The 24656-nt window shown below is 33.7% G+C and overlaps 3 protein-coding genes across 15 annotated transcripts in view; 1 reads left to right on the top strand and 2 right to left on the bottom strand.

Annotated features, from left to right (window-relative positions):
* The window catches only part of LOC148599471 (elongation factor Ts, mitochondrial-like), an 82313-nt gene that overhangs the window by 1074 nt on the left and 56583 nt on the right, over positions 1–24656 (bottom strand). Inside the window, exons 1-5 of one of the 4 annotated variants that reach the window (XM_088559759.1) lie at positions 8006–8089; positions 6180–6373; positions 4993–5121; positions 4535–4642; positions 524–698 (exon numbers count right to left, since the gene is read on the bottom strand). In XM_088559759.1, the coding sequence (XP_088415885.1) occupies positions 524–698; positions 4535–4642; positions 4993–5121; positions 6180–6371 (604 nt within the window). In that variant the 5' untranslated portion in view covers positions 6372–6373; positions 8006–8089. The other 3 variants (XM_088559761.1, XM_088559760.1, XM_088559762.1) reach the window with 3 other exon arrangements.
* LOC148599472 (52 kDa repressor of the inhibitor of the protein kinase-like) lies at positions 9392–11366 on the top strand. The gene is made up of 2 exons (XM_088557313.1): positions 9392–9464; positions 10576–11366. Exons 1-2 carry the CDS (start codon positions 9392–9394, stop codon positions 11364–11366), a joined length of 864 nt encoding a protein of 287 aa, XP_088413439.1.
* The window catches only part of LOC148599470 (innexin unc-9-like), a 91574-nt gene continuing 82163 nt past the window's right edge, over positions 15246–24656 (bottom strand). For all 10 annotated transcript variants that reach the window (XM_088559758.1, XM_088559753.1, XM_088559755.1 and 7 more), the window contains one exon: positions 15246–21702. In XM_088559758.1, the coding sequence (XP_088415884.1) occupies positions 20478–21701 (1224 nt within the window). In that variant the 5' untranslated portion in view covers position 21702 and the 3' untranslated portion in view covers positions 15246–20477. The remainder of the gene's footprint in view (positions 21703–24656) is intronic.

The raw sequence follows: 24656 nt of genomic DNA, 5'->3' as shown, positions 1-24656 counted from the left end.
TCAAGTCACAGACCATTTGGTAAAGCATATGAAATGATTAGTGGTCACGGTATAAAGAGAAATATATCAGCGGTATTATAGATCAGTTAGACAGATTGCAATTTTATTGACTATCATTTGAATATTGGCCTAAATATGATCAAAACTGCCAATACAATACAAAAAGTGAGCCAATATGGGATATAGCAGTCCAATACGGATTTAGCTGTCCAATATGGATTTAGCCATCCAATACTGCTTTCGCCTGTCCAATACGTTATATAGGACTAGTTATAGTCCATATTAGCCTAGCGTATTGGACTAGTTAGACGATAAAGGTATATTTACTTAAGGTTTTCAATATTGGTTAGGTTATTAGTCCTTGGATAAAAATATTGGACTTCTTCTACGCCTCAGCCCAATATGGCTAGCCTCGGTCCAATAAATAATAAAAGCCAGAATGGAAAATCTTACGCACTAATACTATAAGATTTGCATGAATGTGTTCAGGTACTATATCAAGAGAGTACACTGAGTTTTTTACCTGCAGGTCCATACACATAAGACCCTATTGGCAAATCATCTGATGCTTTATAAAACATTGCACGTCTTAACTGCATGTTCTCTCCAATGTTTCCAATCTCCATGGCAACCAAATCTGCAACTGTGCCCTCATTTCCTGTTTTCAACTGAACTGCATTATCCTTTAGTAGAACAGACTGAAAAAAATCAGAAACCAATTATAATACTGGAAATCAGTTTGGGCAAAGAAATATTTAAGTTTGTTTACAACCTGTAAAAGTGAAGTGTGACTATTGCATTCTTGCATGATGTGAACTGCGCAGATGTTGAAACAGACATCGTACCTTGTGATGAATAGAACCATTGGAAGATCGATTTGATATGTGTCACAAAAACAACCAATGAACCCAATCAAATGCTGAGAAAGTACCAAGTCAGTCTGGTCATACCACCTCAGTCTGGTCATTGGTTAACTTCCAATCATATTGGTTTGTAAGCACACCATAATTTCAATGAATCAATGAGCTAATTATGGTCTACACAAAACAGTAAACAAATTTAAGGGTAGGGAAATCCATGTATATCCCATACAACAAAATCAACATAGACAACAATTTGACAAACATTATATATAGATAATCTTGAGTTCGAAGCGACAATCAAGACATGAACATTTTAGAAGGCTTGGAAAGGATTTTTTAATTTCAACAAACAATACTTCATTGAATAAACAAAATCAATAGTTTTAGTACTCACGAAAATTACAAATAATTCAATCCACTGTCGATTTAATAATCCATATAAAAACAATCACTGAATCATTCGGCGTAATATCGTCGTGAAAAACGAAACTTATCGTTACATTATTTCGATATAAAAAAAGAAAGAAAAAAAGCACATATTACTTGGATACATTATCAATCATTCATATTACTAAACTTTTGCTGGTGAACTTAACAAAATTCTAATGTAACTTAGGTTGAATATTGTCAACTGTGGTAAAAAAAAGAACAAATTTTTTGAGTGTCAATGTAAGAACAATGATCCCCTCTTTTTAGAAACTACGGCCACAGTCAGGCTGGTGAAAGATGTTTTGAAGTAAAAAGACTAATTGAAAACCCAATCTGATGGTATCTATAAATGGTATTAATCATTTTAACTTTGTAGATGGTGCATCAAATACACACATTTGTTGCCTCGCTACAGTCCTGATCCAAACATTGCAGAAAACTGTGAAAAAGAATGTAATCCAGGGACAAAGACCAGACCAGGCAGCAAACTTAAATAATGGTTTATGATGGTTAGGGAATTTAACAAGGCAACAGGATACTTAAATGTACAGTGCAATGTTCAACCGTAGTAGTAATGTTAGCATTTTTTTTTTAGTCCCCCAGCGGAAGGTTAATGATATGAACATTTGGAAATGTATCTAAGTTATGCATGTTTTTTCTTTCTGTCTTTTCTATATCCAAATCAAGTTACGATCAGTTGTTCCATCCAGAGATATTACGTCACATGATCAAGTGACTGTTTTATATAGATTAGAAACTCGGATGTGGATTGAAACATTTGCGATTTTCGGGAGTACTAAAATTATTTTATTTTTTTCATTCAATAAACAATTATTGTTTATTTTTTTATTTAAAACATCACTTTCCAGTCAACGTAAAGTTGATGTCTTGATTGTGAACTCGAGATTTAAAAGGATGTATATGTTCAGTGATTGTGTATTTCCCTTGCCCTTAAATACGCCCAGTGTCATTTGTTTACAGTTATGTGTAGACTATAATTAGCTCTAGAATTAAACTAAGAAATATGATTGGATGTTAACCGGTGACCAGACTGACGTGGTACATTCCTGGCATTTGATTGGATCCTTTGGTTGTTGTTGTGAGGTATATTTAATCGATCTTTGGATGGTTCCATTTATCTCAAGGTACAATGTCTGTTTCAACATCTGCATGGCTCACTTCACGCAACAATGCAATAGTCACAAGTAATTTTTACACGTTGTAGGTGGACTTTACTATTAAGTCCATATTCTGCATTAATACTAAATAGCATGTTTTTTTGTTTAAAACAAATATGATATGTTAATAAGTAATATACAAAAATAAAAAAAAAATGTATGTGAAATTAAGAATTGGAGAAAATAGAAGGAAAGGAAAGAGATGTATGAATTTATCATCATGAATTGGATGGACAGACAGACAGACCTGTAAGTGAAAATAGATGTTTTTACATAAAGATAATGCCTCACAACTATATACAGTACTTCAGAACTGATCCATGCAACTACTATTGCATTAATCATTGTTGATTAAGAGATATTTCACTGACTTGTCAAACCAACCCATAAAACCACTTTTTTTTTACATCACTTGATTCCTCATCAATGGATCGATTCAGAAACTGTCTGGAATTCTGAATTTGCTATTGTTCATGATGTCCTGATTGGTCAAGACATATATTACAAGTATGAATTCTGAGTTTGCTATTGTTCATGAAATCCTGATTGGTCAAGATGTATTTTACAATATGCTGTGAAGGTGCAACATTGTTTATGAGGACAGAAGTTGAATTTCTGAATAGGGCCATTCATACATTCATGGAATGATGTGTTTCACTTTTTGTTTTGTTTTGTTTTGTTTTACATTTTTAATATATAAATTTGAAACAAATTTTAATTACATTATATATTTTAAATTAGATTTTGTACATAAAATTCAAAATTAAAACTAAATATTATTCATTTAGAATAAATTAAAAAATACTTCCAAACAAAAAAAACCCTTAAATATAGATGTATCAATCATCTGACTTATTACACAACAAAACTTTGATCACATAGGTCTCTGATTAAGGAACATTGTTCTATAAAATATTTCTCTAATCATGGTACATTGATCCATCAGATAGTTCTCTGATCATGGTACATTGATCCATCAGATAGGTTTCTGATTATGGGACATTGATCTATCATAGGTCTCTGATCATGGGACATTGATTTATCCAATAGGTCTCTGGTCATGGGTCATTGATCTATCAGTCAGGTTTCTGGTCATGGGACATTAATCTATCAGATAGGTTTCTGGTCATGGGACATCAATCTATCAGATACACTCCTTGAGACGTTAAGGTTTCCCGCATGCACAATATCCAAAGGCATGCTAAACAGTCACCAAATGCACGATAAACGAACGATTCTATCATGCGTTTAAACGAACGCTCCTATCATGCGTTTAAACTCATGATAAACGAATGCTCACAGCGTGCATTTAAATGCACGATAAACAAACAATCCTAGTGTGCGTTTAAACGCTCGATAAACAAACACTCATATCGTGTGTTTAAACGCATGATAGACCAACGCTGAAAACTAATAATATTAACAAATAATGAAGAAAGAAAAAAGAAAAAATAAAATTATATGAATCAATAATAGCAAAAAATATAAAAATAACAGCAGAATCATGGAAATAATCAAAGTACAAAAATAAACGAACGCTACTATTGTGCATTTAAACAAACGCTTGTATCATGCATTTACACAAATGCTTCTATTGTGGGTTTAAGCGCTAAAATGGGAAACGTTTCAAGGAGTGTAGGTCTCTGGTCATGGGACATTGATCTATCAGTAGGATCTGGTCATGGGGCATTAATCTATCAGACTGGCCTCTGATCATGGTACATTGATCTATCAGATAGGTCTCTGATCATGGTACATTGATCTATCATAGGTCTCTGATCATGGGACATTGATCTACCAGATAGGTCCCTGATCATGGGACTTAGATCTATCAGATAAATCTCTGATCATGGGACATGGATCTATCAAATAGGTCTCTTGTCATGGGTCATTGATCTACCAGACAGGTCTCTTGTCATGGGTCATTGATCTACCAGATAGGTCTCTGGTCATGGGACACTGATCCCTCAGATAAGTCACTGGTCATGGGACATTGATCCATCAGATTGTTGCAGGGATCTGTTCAAAGATTGTATACTAGGGTATACAAATTTTTAACTTTACCTTTTGTGAACTCATGTCTTTTCCATGTTGGTGGCAAACAGATGATAAATTGGCTACAAAATTCTTGAACTTATCTGTTCTAGCTACAAAATCTGTTTCACAGTTGACCTACAGAGTAATAAAGCATGACAAGATACAGATGGAATATACAGGAACCTGTTGATTTGATGGATGTATGAGTTAACAAAACTTTTAACTTATTACCTCAAAGGAAAAAAATTATGTTCAGAAGGCAAAAAGAATTCAATGAGATATGACCTACCATGGAATGATGTTGTATAAGGAAAGTGGAATTTTTTCAGAATTTACTGATGTGTAAAATCGGACCATTTACTCACAGAACAAATACAAGTCAGAATATAAGTTTACTGTTTTTGGATGTGTACATTTTACCTCATTCACCATCACATTATATTGTTATATATATATATACAATGTAAAAGTATCTGTATTCATACCTCGATCATAGTCACATGACTTTTATCATACACCAAACCAATTAAACCTTGAGACATTTTACGATCTTGGAGTTTTGTTGCTTTGGCCCATCCTTCTTTTTTTGCTTGTTCCTGTAACCATTTTTCTGCCTAACAATTTAAATAGATATTAATAATAAATCGTAATTACATCTTTTTCATGCTTAGCAAGGTTTAATTGATTATGCATATAACAATATTTTACCAGAAAAAAAACACTGCCATAAAATTGAAGATTTACAGGTTATTAAAAATCTGTATCACAAGCTAAAGGGAAGTACTTTTTATTGTGAAATACATGTACAAATACATGTACAGTCCTTGAACCGATCCACGCAAAAATTTGATGGATCGATGACCGTTGACTGATTGATCACTGATGAATTGATGACTGATGACCGATCTGATCACAGTATTGTTATGTAAAATGAAGTAAGATGTGTTTGAAATAAAATAAATGTAAAATAAAAGTATAAATTGATGTTTAAATCTATTACATTATGTAAATATATGTAAAATTGACAAATAAAACAATAAAAACCATAAAATACGGTCACTGCTCTGTGGTCACGTGATGTGATCACCAGTTTAATGGATTGGATTCACGGATCGATGACTGACTGGAAACTGATTGGTGGTTGATGACCGATTGCAATTTTTGTTGCATGGATCAGTTCAGGTACTGTATATTAAACAGTCCACAAATTCATGTATCAAAATGATTTAGAAAAGCCTTTTTTAATTCACTGGCATACATGTAGCAGTAGAACATTAAGAACCTTTTATAATGCAAAACAGAGAAATCTCAGACACCCAAGAGCAAGACAAAACATTTTCTGATGTGTCCGATGAGGCTCTCCCGAGTTGGGTGTCTGAAATTTCCTAGCCCTGCATTAAATTAATTCTGTGAGGAAATCTCATGTGTCTAAATATAGGAATATTCTTGTCTAACAAACAAAAAGCCACCAATATTCATTCTCACTTTTAAGGGGGCTTACAAATATATTTCCAGCCTAAACAAATTTCATTAAAAAAAATAATGACACAAGTCACAGTAAGAAAGATTTATAGAGCAGTCTTTTTCCAGTCTATTTCTTGACTGCTTCATTGCGGCATCTTATATTGGAAAGCTAAACATCAATTCTACTACTACATTTACAATTTATTACCTCCTCAAATCTACTACTACATTTACAATTTAATACCTCCTCAACATTATTGTTAAATTTAAGCAAGGCTTTTTTGCAGTTGATGAAAGCAATGCCAGTCTTCTTTCTTAGCTTGCTGAGGGCGGCTTTATCCACCTGTGTACTATAGCATCTGGTTATCCATCCAGAGAAAAGCTTTGTATGCTTTAACATGTCTGTAAATATAAACGAAAATATTAGTTTCAATATCTAAGCAGCCAATTAGAAGCAACATTCATGAGACAATACTCCTACCATTCTTCAGTAAATTGGCATTTTTTCAGTTAATATTACCATAAAATATATATGTACACTCCTTGAAACGTACATGTTTCCCATTTTAGTATTTGTGCATCATTAATCCTGTGTTTACACATTGTTTTGCATTTAAACACACAATAAAGGCATGATAGAAGTCTTTGTTTAAACGCACTATAGGAGTATTCGTTTAAACGCATGATAGAAGCGTTCGTCTATTCTTGTACTTTGATTATTTCCTTGATTCAACTGTTATTTTTATATTTTTAGCAATTATCAATTTATATATTTTGATTAATACCATTTTCTATTTCGTCCTTATTTGTTAATATTATTTTTCATCATTTGTCTATTGTGCGTTTAAATGCACGCTGGGAGCATTTGTCTATCAGGCGTTTAAACACACACTGGGAGTGTTCGTTTATCGTGCAGGAAACCTTAACATCTCAAGGAGTGTAACATGCTGCTGTCATGGTACATATCTAGCTGCGAAACGTAGCTCTAACTACTTATTTGTATTTTTTTAACGTTACGATTTTGGCAGTTAAAAAAATTGCGATTTCAGCGACCTTGATTTTGTTGCACCTATTTTCACTTCGTTTCGTGGCTATCGACTTTGCAGGGGGTTAAAACATAGTTATTTCGTTTCCTTAAACATTTTTCTACCACCTTACCTTATTAAGCATAAATGAATATTCATATCTTTTTTATTGTAGCTCAAAATAACATACAATACATAGAAACTGCCTATTTTTATTCGTCATGTGACCAAAAAACGGGATCTCGTTTAAACCAATATGGCGGCGATCCCTACGTATTATCTGTTATTTTGAGCTACAATAAGAAAGATATGAATATTCATATATGCTTATTAAGGTAATATGGTTGAAAAATGTTTAACAAAACGAAACAACTATGTGTTGACAGCCTGCGAAGCACATAGCCATGATACGAAGGGAAAATAGGTGCGATAGATCAAGGTCATCGTAATCGCAAATTTTTTAAGGAGTAAAATTTGTACCCTAGATCGCAAAATAAAAAAAAAGATCAAGAGCATCGATTTCGCAGCATGGTACATATCTACCTTCAAGAGTGGGACTGGGAGGTCCTAAAATTGTCAAAGTTTGAAATCAGTGGTGTACTGGAGATAAACCAACACTCCTCAATAAAATATCAATGAAAAGGTTTGGAAGTCCAGAGGCAGGACATCCAATTAAGAATTTTGGCCACTGCCACTGGACTGGGCTTACAAAATGAAAGATGGCATTAATTTACGTTTCTTCGGGAGTGTTTCAGGTTCAACCTGACTCATATTACAGTTCTACTGCCACCTGTATATTAAGAACATATACATAAATGTACATGTACCTGGTACTCCACTCGAGACTGCCGACAAGACACACGTGATTGCATAATTTGTCAATATAACATTATTGACATGATAAGTGATGCCATGTCAAAAATACAGAAAAAAAGCTGACTAAATTAAATATTCTGAAATATTTTTAAAGGAACTAAGACTTCTGAGGCAATATATCGACCATGTTCACCTTGGAAATCCGTCGGCGAGGTTGGATTTTAGGGAGAAAAGGAAACAGGGGAATGAAATGCATTGAGGTAAATATAGCAAAAGCTAAAACCAAGAAAACATTTTCGATCTAGATTTCAAAATACGTTTATATTAGATCTGACCGTGTTTAGTGTGCTGATACTAGTGTTATACACATAAAAACACTTTTATAACCTAATCACAGGGCATTTGCAGGCATATCGAATTACAAACATTAAGCATTCACCCAAGATAGTTCACGCACGATAATTTGACAGGTATAGCAGAATTCGCCAATCTCATTAGTGAAGTCATATTCACTAATTTGCATGTCATTAAGTGTTAAATTGGTTGGCAAATAAACAACTAAACAATTAACAATTTCATGATTAGAATCCCAATTTTCAAAACTTTATAGCTTTGTTATTTTATATCTAATTTTGGTTCTGTAAGATGTTTCATTTAGATAAAGGAATTCGTATTTTGTATGAGAATTTATACAATGTAACCCTTTTACTTGAAGAATAAATTTGAAACGATATTTAAAGCTAGACTGTACAACAAGCTATAGGAAAGCAATGTTCTATGTCCTTTGTAAAGCAAGACTGTACAACAAGCTATAGGAAAGCAATGTTCTATGTCCTTTCTAAAGCAAGAAAACTTGGTTTGCCAAATGATAACTTGTTGCAGTTATTCGATGCAATGGTTGCGTCTATATATTGTTGTACGGTGCTGAAGTATGGAGTTAAGAAGACAATGATATATTTGAATCTTTTGCAAGTATATATCAAAAGTGAAAAAAAAATGTATTCCAAACTGTATTGTATATGCTAAACTTTGGGTAGTGCATATTTTTAATGTATCAAGGGAAAAATGATAGGTTTTCAGCAACGAACTATAAATAGCAAAAGGATAAAATATGTCGAGCATTGTATGACATGTTATATAGGCCCAACGAAGGTGATGCGTACCATTCTATTTGCCTTTATGTATAAAAAATATTTTAAATGACTGTTGAATGTTCAATCTAGATCTGTATTAAGAAATATAACTTTCAAAAACTACTGTAAAGGTAATCCGTGGAAGATTGGAAATCACAAGTATAATATGTTTCTCCTAAGTGTATTAGTTACAGAATTTATAAATCTAAGTTTGGTTTAGAGAATTATTTCACTATGCTTGCGCCAGACTTGTGGTGTAATCTTGTAGATTGGTTGATTTTTTTTCAGTATTAATAAAACAAAGGACTGAACAAATATTACACTGTTTTAGCACCTCTAAAGTATTGTAGGGGCAGATCCAGGATTTCAGGTTAGTAGCTTTAGGACGTAAATGATAATTAAGAATGGGCGAGCCACGATCATGTATGTAAGTGTTGGGGAAGAACATGCGAGAAAAACCAGAAGACACAAATTATATGCGTCTAACATTTGTTGAAAGTGAACGGCTGGTTTATTCGGGTAAATGCATACTAGGAACGAAGAACGAGCATACTGATATAGAGGTTAGAGGTCATTACAACTATTTCTCATTGGATCGTTGTGAATTTCAACAAGATAAATCAGCATATTTAGTTTGGAGTAAAATTGTTTATTGGTTTTGTTTATCGGCGTAAAATGGAATTCAACATGATTTTTTTTTCAGAAATAATTGTATATTAGGGGATTTAATAAGTGTATGAATTTGAACGTTAACAAGGTATGTCAATTGAACTACTTTCCTACCACGATATTAGAGACAGTTTCAGATGCTAACATGCTTTACAAATCAGGGGCGTAGCTGCCTATACGCAAATACGCAGTTGCGTACTATCGGAAAAAGTAACAAAAATAAAAACACACATTTTAAAGATGAAATAAAGGTTTTATGCAATGACAAATCCTGTTTAATACATAATGACACTCCAATATACACCATAAAGTAATTCGCGATATCAAAACCATCAATTCCGTTAATTTTGTACTTTTCCGTATACATACGTTTACGTTTTACTCTCTGAAAGTTCGTTTTGCACGAACTCGAAGTCCAAAATGGCTTCTTCATCAAATTCAATAACTCACAGATTCGTTTTTAGATAACCGTCGCACGAAAGGCGTTATTATAGACAAAATTCGGGAACAGGGATATGACGGTGCTGCCAAAATGTCTGGCAAATATCGCGGAGTGCAGGCGAGAATTCGAGAGGTGGTAACAGGTGCGGTGTACACCCACTGTAAGACGCATAACCTTAATTTGTCTATTGTACATGCATGTAAGGAGCCCATAGTAAGAAACTACTCTACAAGAAATTGTATTCATGTTCGATTATTCAGGTAAAAAACTTAATATTTAAGGAACAGCTTTCAGATGATGACGCAGCTCTAGCGAATATGGAAGGTCGTCAAAAACTCAAAACTCTGTGTGAAACGCGATGGGCTTCACGATAGGATGCTTTGTATACGTTCAAGGCAGCTTATTCGACCGTCCATTCTGCTCTAGACGAGCTCTCGATAGAACACAATGATGCAAAAGCCGGTCCATACAAAACAGCTATTGAACAATTTAGTTTTATTGTAACACTTGTTGCAACAGAGCACATACTATCGTCTTTGGTGCCATTGTCAAATCTTCTACAGAAAAAAGACTGTGACCTTTATGAGGCATTAGATGAATCCAAAGTTGTAATTCGTCTTATGAACGACGAAAGAAATGACATAGAAGTATGGAACGGACTGTACAACGTAGCTGTTGATCTTGCTGGAACCGTGGAACTTGAGGTCAGTATGCCCAGAAATCGTGGTCGACAACGGAATAGGCCAAATGCACCAGCCGAAAATCCGTCGGAGTACTGGAGGCTACATATGTACATTCATTTTATTGATCACCTAATTGTAGAACTAAATGTCCGATTAATTACAGCTGAACCTCGATTCTGTGCACAGCATCTTTTGCCAACTAAAGCTAATAATCTTAATATAGCACTTGTGGATACGCTATTTGATACTTACTCCGACGACATCACATTATCCAAAGATGAATTCAGATCAGAACTTATTCGTTGGGAAACGAAGTGGTCTGAACCAATAGATAAGGTTCCGGATAACGTACAAAATACGCTAAATGTGATTAATAAGGATCTGTATCCAGCTGTATATGTTATTCTTAACATATTTGCATGCATGCCTGTATCAACAGCAACGGCCGAACGCTCGTTTAGCATAATGTGCCGAGTTAAAACTTACTTGCGGAACACCATGACAACAAGGCGGTTGTCGGGACTTGGTTTACTTAACGTTTACAGGAAACGTGAAATTAATACAGATCGAGACTTGGATGTCTTTTCGAGAAAGAAAGAGAGAGAATGGGCACCGATTTTTAAGTGACAGGATTGAATAATACAAAAATATGTATCTGTTAAGAATAGAGTTGTTTTTTTTCTTATTTAATTGAACATGTGGTGTCTGATTTGTCTTTGGATTGCTAGACTGATTCTCTGAACATTCAGAAATGTAATTTGAACACTTTGAATCAGCCTTTAACTTGATCTAATAGCATAGATGTCACACCGTGGCAAGTTATGGTGAAAAATTCAATATTTTAAAATTTCATTCCATTTGTTATTGACACAAGGGATACGTTCAGCCAGAACTTATAGTTTTTTTTCAAGTCTTTATTTATGTACTGACCGTATTTTCCCCAATTGAAAAGAAAATTTGATTTTCCATATCCCAAAATTTATCACATATGCATACCATGAACGTAGTATAGGCTCTGAAAAACTGGCTCCAAAATCGTTAAAATTCAGGAGTTTCCCTCAGAGCTTTGCCTTTCTGGACTCACTGGGGGCCTTGATCGACCCACCACAAGACCCCTCGCTGTAATTTGCGTACAACCAAAACAGGCCTAGCTACGCCCCTGCAAATTTATAGGTTCTTGTGACTATCAATTTCGATCTTCGATCTAAATTGATAAAGTAAACTTTTTATCAGATATCAGTGCCGACTCCCCATTGCCAGAGCACCATGATGATGCAGTATAATTCTAAAAAAAAAAAAAAACATTATTACCAAAAGGTGATATATATAAGCCGTTCTTAGAGTCATAATGTTTGTCACTGGTCGGGGTATACTAACTTTAATATAATTATTTTTTACGTAATTGTTATATTTCAGGTATTTTTTATCTAAAAGAAATATAGCTTTATATTCTGAGTTATCGTTTGCAAAAATAACACCATTAAACAACACAAGGAGTTGAATTGTAGCGAAAACAGGGAATGTGTTTGTTATAATGGCATCGATTATATAGATTTCGCAATGATGAGATTAGCAGGATGAGGTACACGTTGGTCATGTATGTTGTATTTTTGTTTTGTTTTTGTACTTGTTTATTTTTCTTCTGTAAAATACGTCATGCACTGAATATATCTCGACCGCTCAACTACATGAAAAAAAGATGTACGGTTAGCGATGTTCGATAGTTCTACAAGTACATTGTTCAGACATTTTTTATTTGCCAAAAACAAAATGATTGAAAAGTGTAATTTTGTCCTTTCCCGATTGCAATATTTATATACATGTATTCACAAATATAAAGACAGGGAGCATGCCTATGCATTACTCTTGTTTTTGGTTGGTCAGTTGTTTCTTCCGCACACGGACTTTCAAGGAGACTAAATAATGTCTTAAAAATAAACTGGTTTCGGCTAAGGCATTAATACAAACTAATAAAATTACATTCATCATTCATTCATTTAACACATTTTTTGTGTCAATTAATTTTGTCAATTAATTCAATTCAGAGAACCTTATATTTGCAACTGTCTCTTTTAAATGTCAACTCACGATTCTACAGTGCACTTTTTAAAAATACTTCCTTTCCTTATTCTGCATTTTTGTTAAGATTTTATGGTCATTATCTGGAGCTATTTTTTTTCTAAAAAAGCCTTTTTATTTTACTTTTACGAATAGCGAGACATGATGTCGAATGTAACCATTTTCGAAAAAAAAAATATAAAAATATGTTTGGTGTTTAGTACATGTATATTCCTGACGTGTATAGACTAGCTCATAAATACGATATGACAGAACACCTTGTTATAGACTCTGGTAAATTTCAATCTAAGGAAGCATGGTCAGCTATTGTCAGGGATCAGATTAAAAAGACTGAACATTCTGAGTGGTATTCCAGGCGATCAAGCGACGAGGATTTTAACCTATTCAGACGTATACGCAGCGAAATTAAACAACACCGTGCCTGGATTATAACAAAACTTTACCTACGAGAAGCAGTTAAATATGTTATTGACTTCTGTTCTATTATTAAACAAGACGATAAGATATTACAGTGTGATTGATGTGGGATGTTCTTTTCAAATATCGTAGAGCACATCTTAATTTGAAAGACGAACGTGATGATCTTTTGAAAGACATTATTAACATTAATCCAATTCAGTTTAGCGTATACTTAGAAAGTCTAGCACCAATTAACTTTACTGTTACTATCTTATCTTGCAATACTGATTACGAACGAGAAAGTGATGAACTTGAATTGTTCAGTAAAATTTGCGTACAGAATACCTTCAGACTGTGCAAAACTTTCCAAAAAGGACATTGTTGACCACCTGCTGTGTAACTTTCAGCGATTCGCTCGCACTAATTTTCCTTCTGATATGAAGTACATTTTCATGCAATTCATATGATAATAATCGCTTTTCCCTTTCTTTATTCATGTGAAAAAATCTCTGCATGAGAGGAAATAAAATACATATATATTTGCAACTGTAGTTTAAAACTGCTCTATGAATATGTACAGTGCACAAGAAAATGAATTGAAATATGTAAAATGCTCAAAAATATTTTACAAAAATAGATATCAGTGTTTAAATGTCCTAACATGCGCGTAGACATGTCGCCTTAAGTTGTCTTATCTCGGCAAATTAAGTGATTAAGTGAGCCTCGGTGAGTTTATAAAGTTTGTTGAAATCGAATGGCGAGACATGATGTCGAGTGTAACCATTTTCGAAATGTGTATATATATATATATATTTGGTGTTAAGTACATGTATAAAAGAAATCGTAAGATGGACAAAAGTAAACAAGAGTTATCCATGAATTTTACAGGCAGTATACAAGAATTTATGATTTCTTGTTTTTTTTTGCATGTATGTTTTTGTCTGTGTTTTGTTGTCTTTGTATCATTATGTTTTCTCATTCCTGTTTTAATTCTTCCATTATTTTGTATTATACATTCAGTAAACTCCAGCTAGACAAAGTGAGTTGAATGCGTGCTTTCCACTCGGAGGTTCATAATCATAGATTGAGTTACTATGACAAGACTGAGTTGTCCTTCTTTTGACAAAAGTGTGGTGAGTAATACTCCGCCAGGTGTGAAACGTTTCACAATTTGATGTAATGCACAGCGGTAGAATTTTGTACTGATTTTGGATGAGTCCTGTCATTGAGTTCATGTTTTGATATTTTCATTGAATAACTATACAAATAGTCATAATTACATGTTAGTGATCTACTTAATTAACAAACCAACTCTTGTGACAATCCACTGATGGAAGTTCGAGATTTTTACCCCCAAAATACACGAAAGTAACAAAATTTTCAAGAAGGTAAAGGGGTGCATGGTTCCAATCTCCCAGATCAACCACTATTTTTTTTTATAACGTAACAGTTGGCTAAGACAACCTTTTCGACAAACATTCTTGTAAAATAAGAAGGGTGGCGTAAAATTCACACTTTAAACGTTTTATTTCATTTATTTGTGTGCATTTTACCGTGCCCGATATTTCCAATGACAGAAATTTGTAAGTGATATTTTTACAACATGTTTACTCTTTAACTCGAGTGTTTTAATGTAAAGGCAGATGACGCTTTCCCTATCTATGCACTTGGTCCATGCTTTAAAGTTGCATTGGAGTTTCTCTCATTCTGGTGTTGTTTCGGTCTATGTATTCTTAGATGATTTTTGTTCTGTGGCAGGACGGCCTACCTGCGTTGTAGTAGGTAGTGAGATAATTGACTTGGCTAAAGGATTAATTCTTTAGCCGAATCGGTTTCTCGCTGGCTTGTCATCGAGCGGTCTAGGGTTCGATCCTCGGTGGCGGAGTATAATTTTGTGAGTCAAATCATGCTCTCCCGATACAGTTCCTTGACTTTACAGTTTACGATTTTAGTTTCTAATAATAATTGGCCTTTAATCTAACGTGAAATGTATCTGCTTAATTAAGACATAGAAAGAAAACACGGAACTTACAGAAATATCATATTTAATATTCTTCTTGTAACAACTTTGGACAGATGTCAAAATTACAAACGTTTGACATCGGAATACTCCAGTGAAATCGTAACAGACAATATGTGAATAAGTTACATAAATATGAAATATTTTACATACAACTTGTGTAAAAAAATCACTAAATACGTGTAATGTAGGTATTTCATACCCGTTGCTATGACAAAAACACTATATATTTAGAAACAAAACCACATCAGAATCAGAAGCAAATAACACAATGTAACGCGCCATGTAGAAAGAATTAATATCAAATTACACTCGCCCTTAACGTATTTCTATTTGTTTAATTTACATCATTTACAAAATGTAGGCTACATTAAAAATGTGTTTTTCTTTACCGATCCCACGTGTAGAAAAGTTCGAGTGTAAACAAAGAACAACCCCCGGGAAGGCAATAGAGCATTAGAACAGTAAAACGAACTCTGAATTTGTTATTCAAGATTAAAACTAAGACCTAGAAAAGTATGTCAAGATAGCCCTATTCCACCCCTCCCCGATTAATTTCGGGCTACAGACCTAATCTATTTAAATATCAGACACAGTATGCAATTAAAACTTTAAGAAATACTAAATGAAGTTCTAATACATGTATCATAAGTAAATACTTAAAATATAAGTATAACTATACAAAAAGTATTACATAAATATGAATTGAACCATGGGCAAAGATCAAACAGCGAAAGAACAAAAGCACCAACCCAAAATACTAAGTATTTTCTTATGATACGAAAAATAGATACCGTTTGGCAAAAATTCTACGTCGACAACAAAATCTATACATGTAAAACAAGTAAATCATGAGCTATACAAAGTACCAGTTATCTAAAATCATAGAGATAAAAAGAATGGAACTGACAAATCCTTTCATGATAGTTCCTGTTGTTAAATATCTTTGAACGAAACATTTCTTCTTAATCTGCTGACAGTAAAAGTCCAAAGTCACATCAGCGGAACAAAAAATATTTTATTTTATTACTTTAAGTAGTCGCCGTAATGGTATGATTTCTTAAGAAATTTTATACGTGTTAATTTTCTACTGAGGAGAAAGTGACCAAAAATTTACAGTGAATACATGAACTTGTATAGACTTTGATGAAAAAAAAAAGATTTAAAGCAAATCATATTCATTGCACTTTCCAATGAATACAAAATATTATTGAAGCGCCATGACATATCTTAAATGAATAAAAGGGATTCAAGCGTATTAAACTCTCAACTCAACATAAACATGAAACTAAACACAGAAACAGTGTATGAAGCTCGTGTATAGTTCTAGCTACTGCCAAATCAAAGACTTTTGATACGAGTGCTGTGAAAGAAAAAGCTAGCTATCTTAAAAAAAATTATGAACGATCTAGTTAAAATCGAATCGTCAATAAATGTCCGTTCGAAAAGGTCGGGGTTTGTACCCCTATTTGTTGTGAAATGTTCACTCTAACATACAATTCCGATAAAAAACGCATATGGAAAACTAGAAACTTTCTTCTTATTATTTTAATTAAGAATTCCGGATCGGATTATTCACTTCCAATTAAAATTTATGAACTTAGCCCTGCGTGACGACGAAGATTTAATTCTAACTAGATTGGCTTATTAAGATTTTGAATCTCACGATATACGTTTGATGAAAAATATGTATAAATTATGTCTATATACAATGCAGATTTGCGTTGTAATTTTCGGCATTGTGTTTACGATTTTAAATGTGAAACAATGAAAACGTGTTAGAGATGACCATTTGATACTGAGGGGAGGTTTTGGAAGATTTCTTTGGATCAAAATATTTATTTTCATCATGTTAATGGTAAAATATTTATTTTTCACATGCATCGAACCAAATTATTTATTTCCATATATGTAAAAGCAAAATATTTGGACCAGAGTGATTGAAAGGGTGAAATTATTTGAACTCTCCCACATCCTTAAAATCAATCTATAAATTTAGAAAAAAAGTCTGAATCAAAAATATTAATTTTTTTCCAAGCCCCATCCTTCTAAATGGTCGTCCCCTTATGATCGAGGAAATCATTTGTCATCAAGAATTAGTGACGAAAAGTTGATTCAGAAAAACCGAACCCAATGCTATACCCAGAAAAATAGGACCAAACGTGCAAACGCAGACTCTTTTTTAAGATTCCAAAGTGTACTTAGTTAAAAATTCGATAGACAAGAGTCTTTAAAGTACTTGGTTATGAAAAAGAATACACTGCTATAAAAGGCCTGACATTGGTCTACCCTTATCAAATATAAATAGTTTACAAAATTCTCTACAGTTGTTTATGGATGAGGACGCTACTTTAACCTAACGCCATATTATCTCCCTTTCCAAGATTTTCTGAGACACCTACCTCTACAGAGAATAAAACGTTTTAAGATTTCAGATAGTACATGTTTTGTTTAAGTTAGTTACATAATGCTACATGATTGTTCTTTTGATTTATTTCTTAAAAAATAGGAGATCATTATTTGTCGATCAAAGTACATGAAAATCTTTCTATATAGTCTAGACATGTAAAATGAATGTTTCAACGCCCCGCCAATCGTACTTGTGGGAATCCTTAATTCAATCTGAACTACTCGGTCATTTTCGTCATACCCTGTACACAAATTATTATATGTTAAGGAAATCGACGAATAGTTCCGATTGATACACGAGACCGAAACTAATAACAATATGGATGTTTCCTGCTAACCTATCCACGCTATTACTTTGTGCTTATACCCTAAACATTTTATGCATGGCCACTTGGGCCCAAGGACCGTTAAATAAAGTCTAGACTGTACTCCCGTTATACCGTTAGTATATTAAAACAATTTCCCTATATATACTTACCAACCCTATTGTTTTTCTTGCAGGTAGCAGGAAACAAAACAAGTATTTTTTTTGCCCCATAAACAGGATCAAATGCAAGTTACGGAAAAGGCAATACTACTGTAATATGGGACCTTTCTGAAACCTGTATCAATGGAATTGGCATACACCTGTATTAATCTAATAAACCAACTCCCGTAACTTCTAATAGATGCGGATCCTCGGACGGACGTGCTGGGCGTATTCCCCCACTAAAATTGTGGAAAGAAATTTTTGGTTTGCACGAAATCTTGATTTTTCACAAGGCCTACCTCATTTTTTTTTGCCTCGCTTCGCCCGGCATTTAATTTAATTAAAGCAGCTAACCTGAAATCCCGGATCCGTCCCTGTCTACTGCCCGTGTGGTTTTTTAAAACAAATAAAGTAAGGATGATCAATTACAAAACCATACTCGTGAAAGTAAACCCAATCATAATATATAATTATACATGTATAATTACATTCATGCATCAAAAAAGGTTACCAGCTAGATCGATTATTCACAGTTAACCTTATCCCCGGAACACATACAAAGTAACAAATTTCTAAAAAAAAAAGTCCTGATTACAGAACTACAATGTAATAAAACAGAAAAAAACTACATCTTATATTTTTATATCACAATAAAAAAAACTTAACCTAACAAATCACTAAATGTACATGACATTGTATATATTTATACCACACACTTTTACCGGATGCCACAAATTTATTATTTAAATATACTGACAGCTATCAACTAACATACGTAGCCTCCAATACCATTATACCAGTGTCAACTACACAAATAATCATGCAACTACTGCCAATTTTTACATGAAACCCGGATTTCCTGTACGAAAGACAATCAACATTTGGAATATAACCGCTAATTAATCCGTTCATAATGTTAAGTAATGAAAAGTAATTTGGTTAAGGGGATAAAATGTTAAGTAATGGAAAGTAATTTGGTTAAGGGGATAAATAATTCTAAGGTAAGCGAAACCAAGAGTCATCGTACTTAAATCGCTACTTTAAATGTATGGTATAAATATAATCAAACTCTATAATAAATATTTCCATATTAACGAAAACATGTGTAGATAAAAACTCCACTTTCAATAACATTAAGGCAAAAAAAAAATAAATAAATAAATAAAGATAATAATAACATGTCTGTTTCGTGCTACATGTACCATAACCTACCACATTGTTGTGCCCACCTTAAACATTTCATGGCCGATTTGGCTCAAGCATCTAGACGGTTTCGCCATAAGCTCAATGTAAAATGTTTTTGAGAATAAAATCCCTACCAGATTGGTTCTCTTTCTGGTAGCAGGAAACAAGACTACATATATTATTTTTGGCCTTACATTAAACTCAACCAGTGGTTCTATACCGAAACATTACAATATTAAAAAAAAACATAAAGAAGGCTTGGGTAAAACATGCATATTTACTTCCTTTCATTAATTGAAGTTCCAAGAAGTTCTAACGCTAAAATCGATTTTTGAGGCACTCCTAAATTCATGAGGATGAACTGTAACCGGGAAAGTATATTTGTAGATATATATATATATATAAGAGGTCAGGTACAGTATAGAAACAGGTTATCATTTAATGTTAAGTCCATCTAAGACAATGTTCTCAGATCCCGTGAAAAACACTACACCCACGAATTACCAGACACCTTACAACATTCGGCCTTTGGATCAAGGTCACAAAAATATTTTTTTTTTCAGGTGAATCGATGCGTCTTTGTTGGGTAATGAAAAATTAATGCATATGTATAATTATGGTAGTACATGAAGTTTGCTGTGCAGAAATGGAAATGAAAGTAGTTTGCATATTTCAAATAAGGCTTTAAATATTTTGGCATAATAATTTTAGCTATTCTTAGAACCCATCCTCCAAGCCTCGCATTTCCCCTTTAAATACTGAATTGAGATACAGAATCTGAAATCAAGGTTCTTTACGAATGTTTGTCATGCCAAAATTCCCGAGAGAACTATATAAACACAAAGAAGTATTTTTTTGCTACATAATTAAGGTTTGGAATTACAGATTCGAACAAAAATAATGGCAACAAGCCTTTGTTTTACTTACAAACTGCAACTGAAGGGGAGATAATTTTGATTTTTTTGGAAATCTTTTCGTTTGGATAATATATGGAATGATCTTTTCGCATAAGTCATAAAGCCTTCTTTATTCTCAACCTTCGAGCACCCAGTCGTTATAAAGCACCTTTGAAAATACTTTAACACGTGAATACAGACGTATTTTATACTTCAGAAGTATTCACTTCTTCATCTAGAAGAGTTATCCCTCTTTCACTTCCTCCTCCGTTTCGTCCTAGTCATACATCTTCTCCTTCAATTACGTCATTTCCGCCTAAGTTTGTCCGAATTTGAAAAGATTTTTTGCTGCGATATGTGTCCCATAATCCAGCGACTATTTCTGCTACTACTATTTCACTAGAGTTCTTTCCTATAAGTCTGAGTGTAAAAACTCCATCGTGTCGCAAATAGTCTAAAACGAACCTGCTAACTAATTTTCGTTCCGGACCAGTTACGATCCGTTCCATTATTTTTAGGAATTTTTTAACGAAATGAATTCTAGTCGTTGGAAATAGCATGTACCAAAACCATTGTACAAAGTTGACACATGTACAAACCGACACGAACACCAACCAGAACCACATGAATATGTAAATCTTCTCATTAAAGATGTTGATTGGAAGCACGCATTGAACACTATACTGCTGCAGGTTTGTGATTTGGCGGATTTGGAAGTCACACATAGTAACCCTGGGAAATCTATGGGAACCAGACCACTCTTTACTGCTGTCTGCTAGCTCCTCGAGAACTTGAAACCCATAAAATCTATAATCAGATCCTAGAAATTCGTTTAACAGAAATAATTGACCAATTGCATTTGTAATATACAATGCTTTCATCAAGAAGTATACTGCAACAAGAAAATTCCCGTACTTTCTTCCACAGAGCAGATTCAAGTTGGCCGATAGCACGTGTCGTAACTTAACACAACACGCATGGCGGGTTTCTCGTTGATTGTCAAGGCACCTATCCATGTGTCTAACTAGGTACTTAATTGCACGAGCTCTGTTCTCTGGACTTTCCATCATGGCATCCGAAGCTAAGGAAACAATGCGATCAACATTTATTCCAGAATGCCCATTTAAAATTCTCCAAATTATGCATGGCAAGTAAAACAATAAGGCCTGAATCAACAACATAACTGGTACCCACTGATAGTAGTTGATTTCCTTTTCATGACGGAGATGAATTTGAGTGTAGGGCGGAACTATTTCCGTCATCGGTATGTAATAAGTGTCCTTAATCCAACACAGATTGTTCGTGTAATCGACATGGGTACCAGGAAATTCGGCCGGGCACCAGCAGCGAATAGGATCACCGACATATTGCCGAGCGCTCACAACTACAGTAAAGATAATTAGGATACCAGTAGTATAAAAATGATTCAGTCTGTCAACTATATCGTCATCGTTACGTACTTTGACGTTTGCAACTCTTCCAACTGACCCGATAATACTGTCCATCCTGAAAAGATATAAAATATGACAAAATGAAAATAACTCCTACTCTAGACCGGTGATTAAATTTCTGGGAGAGGTTTTTCCGCCCCATTTTACATGTTCAAAATATTCTGCAGACTTCATAGGAGTAACCGATCCTTCGCCAGGCTAATCTTGATTTCAACTATTTTCCCACTCTTGATGGTGAGATGTTAACTTGCTCGCTAAAGCTTGCATATTGAAAATATTAATTTCACCTTCTGAAATGGATAAATATTACTGAAGGATACTAGTGTTTCATCATTTATGATCGATCGTGTACAAGGAGCAACTACTATTTTTTTTATAAGAGGTCAAGTATCGTGGTAATGAATAAAAAAAAAGGAAAAAAAAACAAAACAGGAGGAGCATTTGATTTTATCATAAAACGACAATGGCGGATCCAAAGAGGGAGGGGCTTCTTAATTTGCAAAACGTATGAAATTTGCGTATTTTTTGTGTGTAAATGCATGCTTTATATTATCAAGGATTTTTCAACCCTCCCCCTTTAGGTGATACTCTGGATCCGCTATTGAACGGCACATACATGTTATGGAAAAATTAAACAATATATACTGAACGTATTTAAGTGTCCAGGGTAAAATAATAACTCTGTACTACCCTAAAAAATGTAAACAGTTGCTCCCTTAATCATTTATTGAAACGGCTTCGCGTCTTTTTTTTTTTTTGTATTTTATAGCAACGCAGTCCAAATTTTTCAACTCTGTAACCATGATCATGCATTATTTTGTATCTGAAAATCTACATTATAGGCCCAAATTCAACAAATTGTAGATTTACATTGTATGGGTAATTTGTAGTTGTCATGAGTTTAACATGCATTAATCATCAGCAATTTAGACTTCAGGTTACAGTTGATTGAACTGTAAAAGTCAAATATTATATGGATGTTGTTTCCTATCTGCTTATTTGGAACTGCTACATGTAAATGAAAAGAAAACCGAAGCTTTTTTACATTTGTCATAGAGTAGGTTTGGGATATCGCACACTATCATTTTTATGAGTTTAAATCAAAATATCACAAAAGAAAAGAGTTAAAAAAATAAATACCCAGGGTGGATGTAGTTTAATACTTAAAATTTCTTCCATACCTTCTATTTCAAGATAATATCCACTTTTACGAATGCTACATGTACATGTAGCAACACGATACAAGCATGCAATTGATGTCAGATCTACATGTACTAATTCTATTTGGTACAAGTAGAAGTTGTGGATAAATGCCGAGTATTAATGAAATGGACATGATGGACGTGTAAATGGTTGATGACTTTATGATTGGATGATCGATAAATAAACAACATTGGAAATGAAGCGCGCAATCAACATGTGGTATTGCATTAATTCTAATAATATCGATGATCAACCGAAAAGCTGACCCCTGGAGATGACCCTAATCGCCCCCTTTTAAAGAGTTATCTCAGCATGCGCCTCAGCATGTGCCTCAGCATGTGTGTTTGTTTATGTTTAGGGTAAGTCGGACTGTTTATTGGATTAAATCAATATTAAGATGGTGATTAAAAAATTTAAATCATCAAAAGACAATAATGAAAAAAAATAAAAACAAAACAAAACAAAAAAAAAAAACCAAAGAAAACAAAGAAAGAAAAAAAACAGCAAAAACATGAGTGTTAAAAAGCACGTAGTCGATAAATTGTTAAATGTGGTTGGGTCTCATTTTGATTCCAAGTCAAGATTTTCATTGTAAAATTTTGAAGTTTCAATTAAAATCCAAATGTTTACTACGAATTTACACTTCAACAATTTAAGATAAGGACACATTGTAGGAGAAAGCATTGATAATGTGAACATTGTTTTAACATTCATAAGTACCCTGAGATATCAAATAAAAAAAACCTCTAAAACCTCTTACATGTATATGAAGTAACGATGTGAAAAAATCACAGACAGAGGACATCTATCGTCAGTAGCGGATCCAGAAGGGGACAGGAGTTCGCTTACCCCCCACTTTTTATTAGAAAAATTGTCATTTTCATGTGTTAAATTGACAAAAAATTGGCAAATAATGTCTTGCGCCCCCATTACTGAGGAACCCCTGCTGGCACCCCCTTTTTTCGAAGTGTCTGGATCCGCCCATGTCAATCGCATTTTAAAATTTAAACAAATCTTTATATGCCACGATGTGAAATCTGAACACCAATCTCAAAATACAATAATTAAAGTCAAACTATAAAATTCATTGTATAACAGATGCATGAGAATTTCGCTCCAAACATAAAGATGCTCTATACATACAGTAATATTTAGTATTGTCATGTATAGCGAAACCTGTATTAACTCACAATTTAAGGGAAAACAAAATACTGATAATTTTGAACTTATTACATAGGGATGCTTTAGTTGTTTACAGTAGTCCTTTTAAGATAAGTTATTGCTTAATACAGGAAGCCGTTAAGTCGGATTTGACCTGACCCAACTAATTCTCCCCTTCCCCCTAAAAGGAATGTTGAAATAAACCCTTAATCAAAGGTATTGGCTTGCTGATGCAAACACCCTTTAATGTGTTCTCTTTATTGTTTTTGGCATGACTAGCTTCCTACTTATCATTGCGTAATACAAGATAATCACCAAAGCTAACAACAGAGCGTTCTAAATGCAGAAATGATTATACCTGTATTAAGTGCACTGAAAGATATGATTCTTTACATTACATAGTTTCTATAATATCTCCTCTATGGCAACGGGTTAATTATACGTAATTTTGTTCATAATGTAATGTCAATTTGTGAGTCAACCACTGTCTGAATAGATTGACAGGAATGAGTCCGCTGATTTAGATGTTCGTTTTCAGATTTGTTCATATTCTAAGGTTTGGCTTTTTGTAAAACTGCATGCACGTACATTAATTAGGAGTGCATACTTGTATTTTAAACCATTGTTTTAAAAGCTCGAAAGATT

This window comes from Perna viridis, chromosome 13 (assembly GCF_037379345.1).
Source record: "Perna viridis isolate PV_CMFRI_1.1 ecotype Kerala chromosome 13, ASM3737934v1, whole genome shotgun sequence".
NCBI classification, from domain to species: Eukaryota; Metazoa; Mollusca; class Bivalvia; order Mytilida; family Mytilidae; genus Perna; species Perna viridis.
The sequence above is the reverse complement of the archived record's forward strand: the minus strand, read 5'-3'. Positions and strand labels throughout refer to the sequence as shown.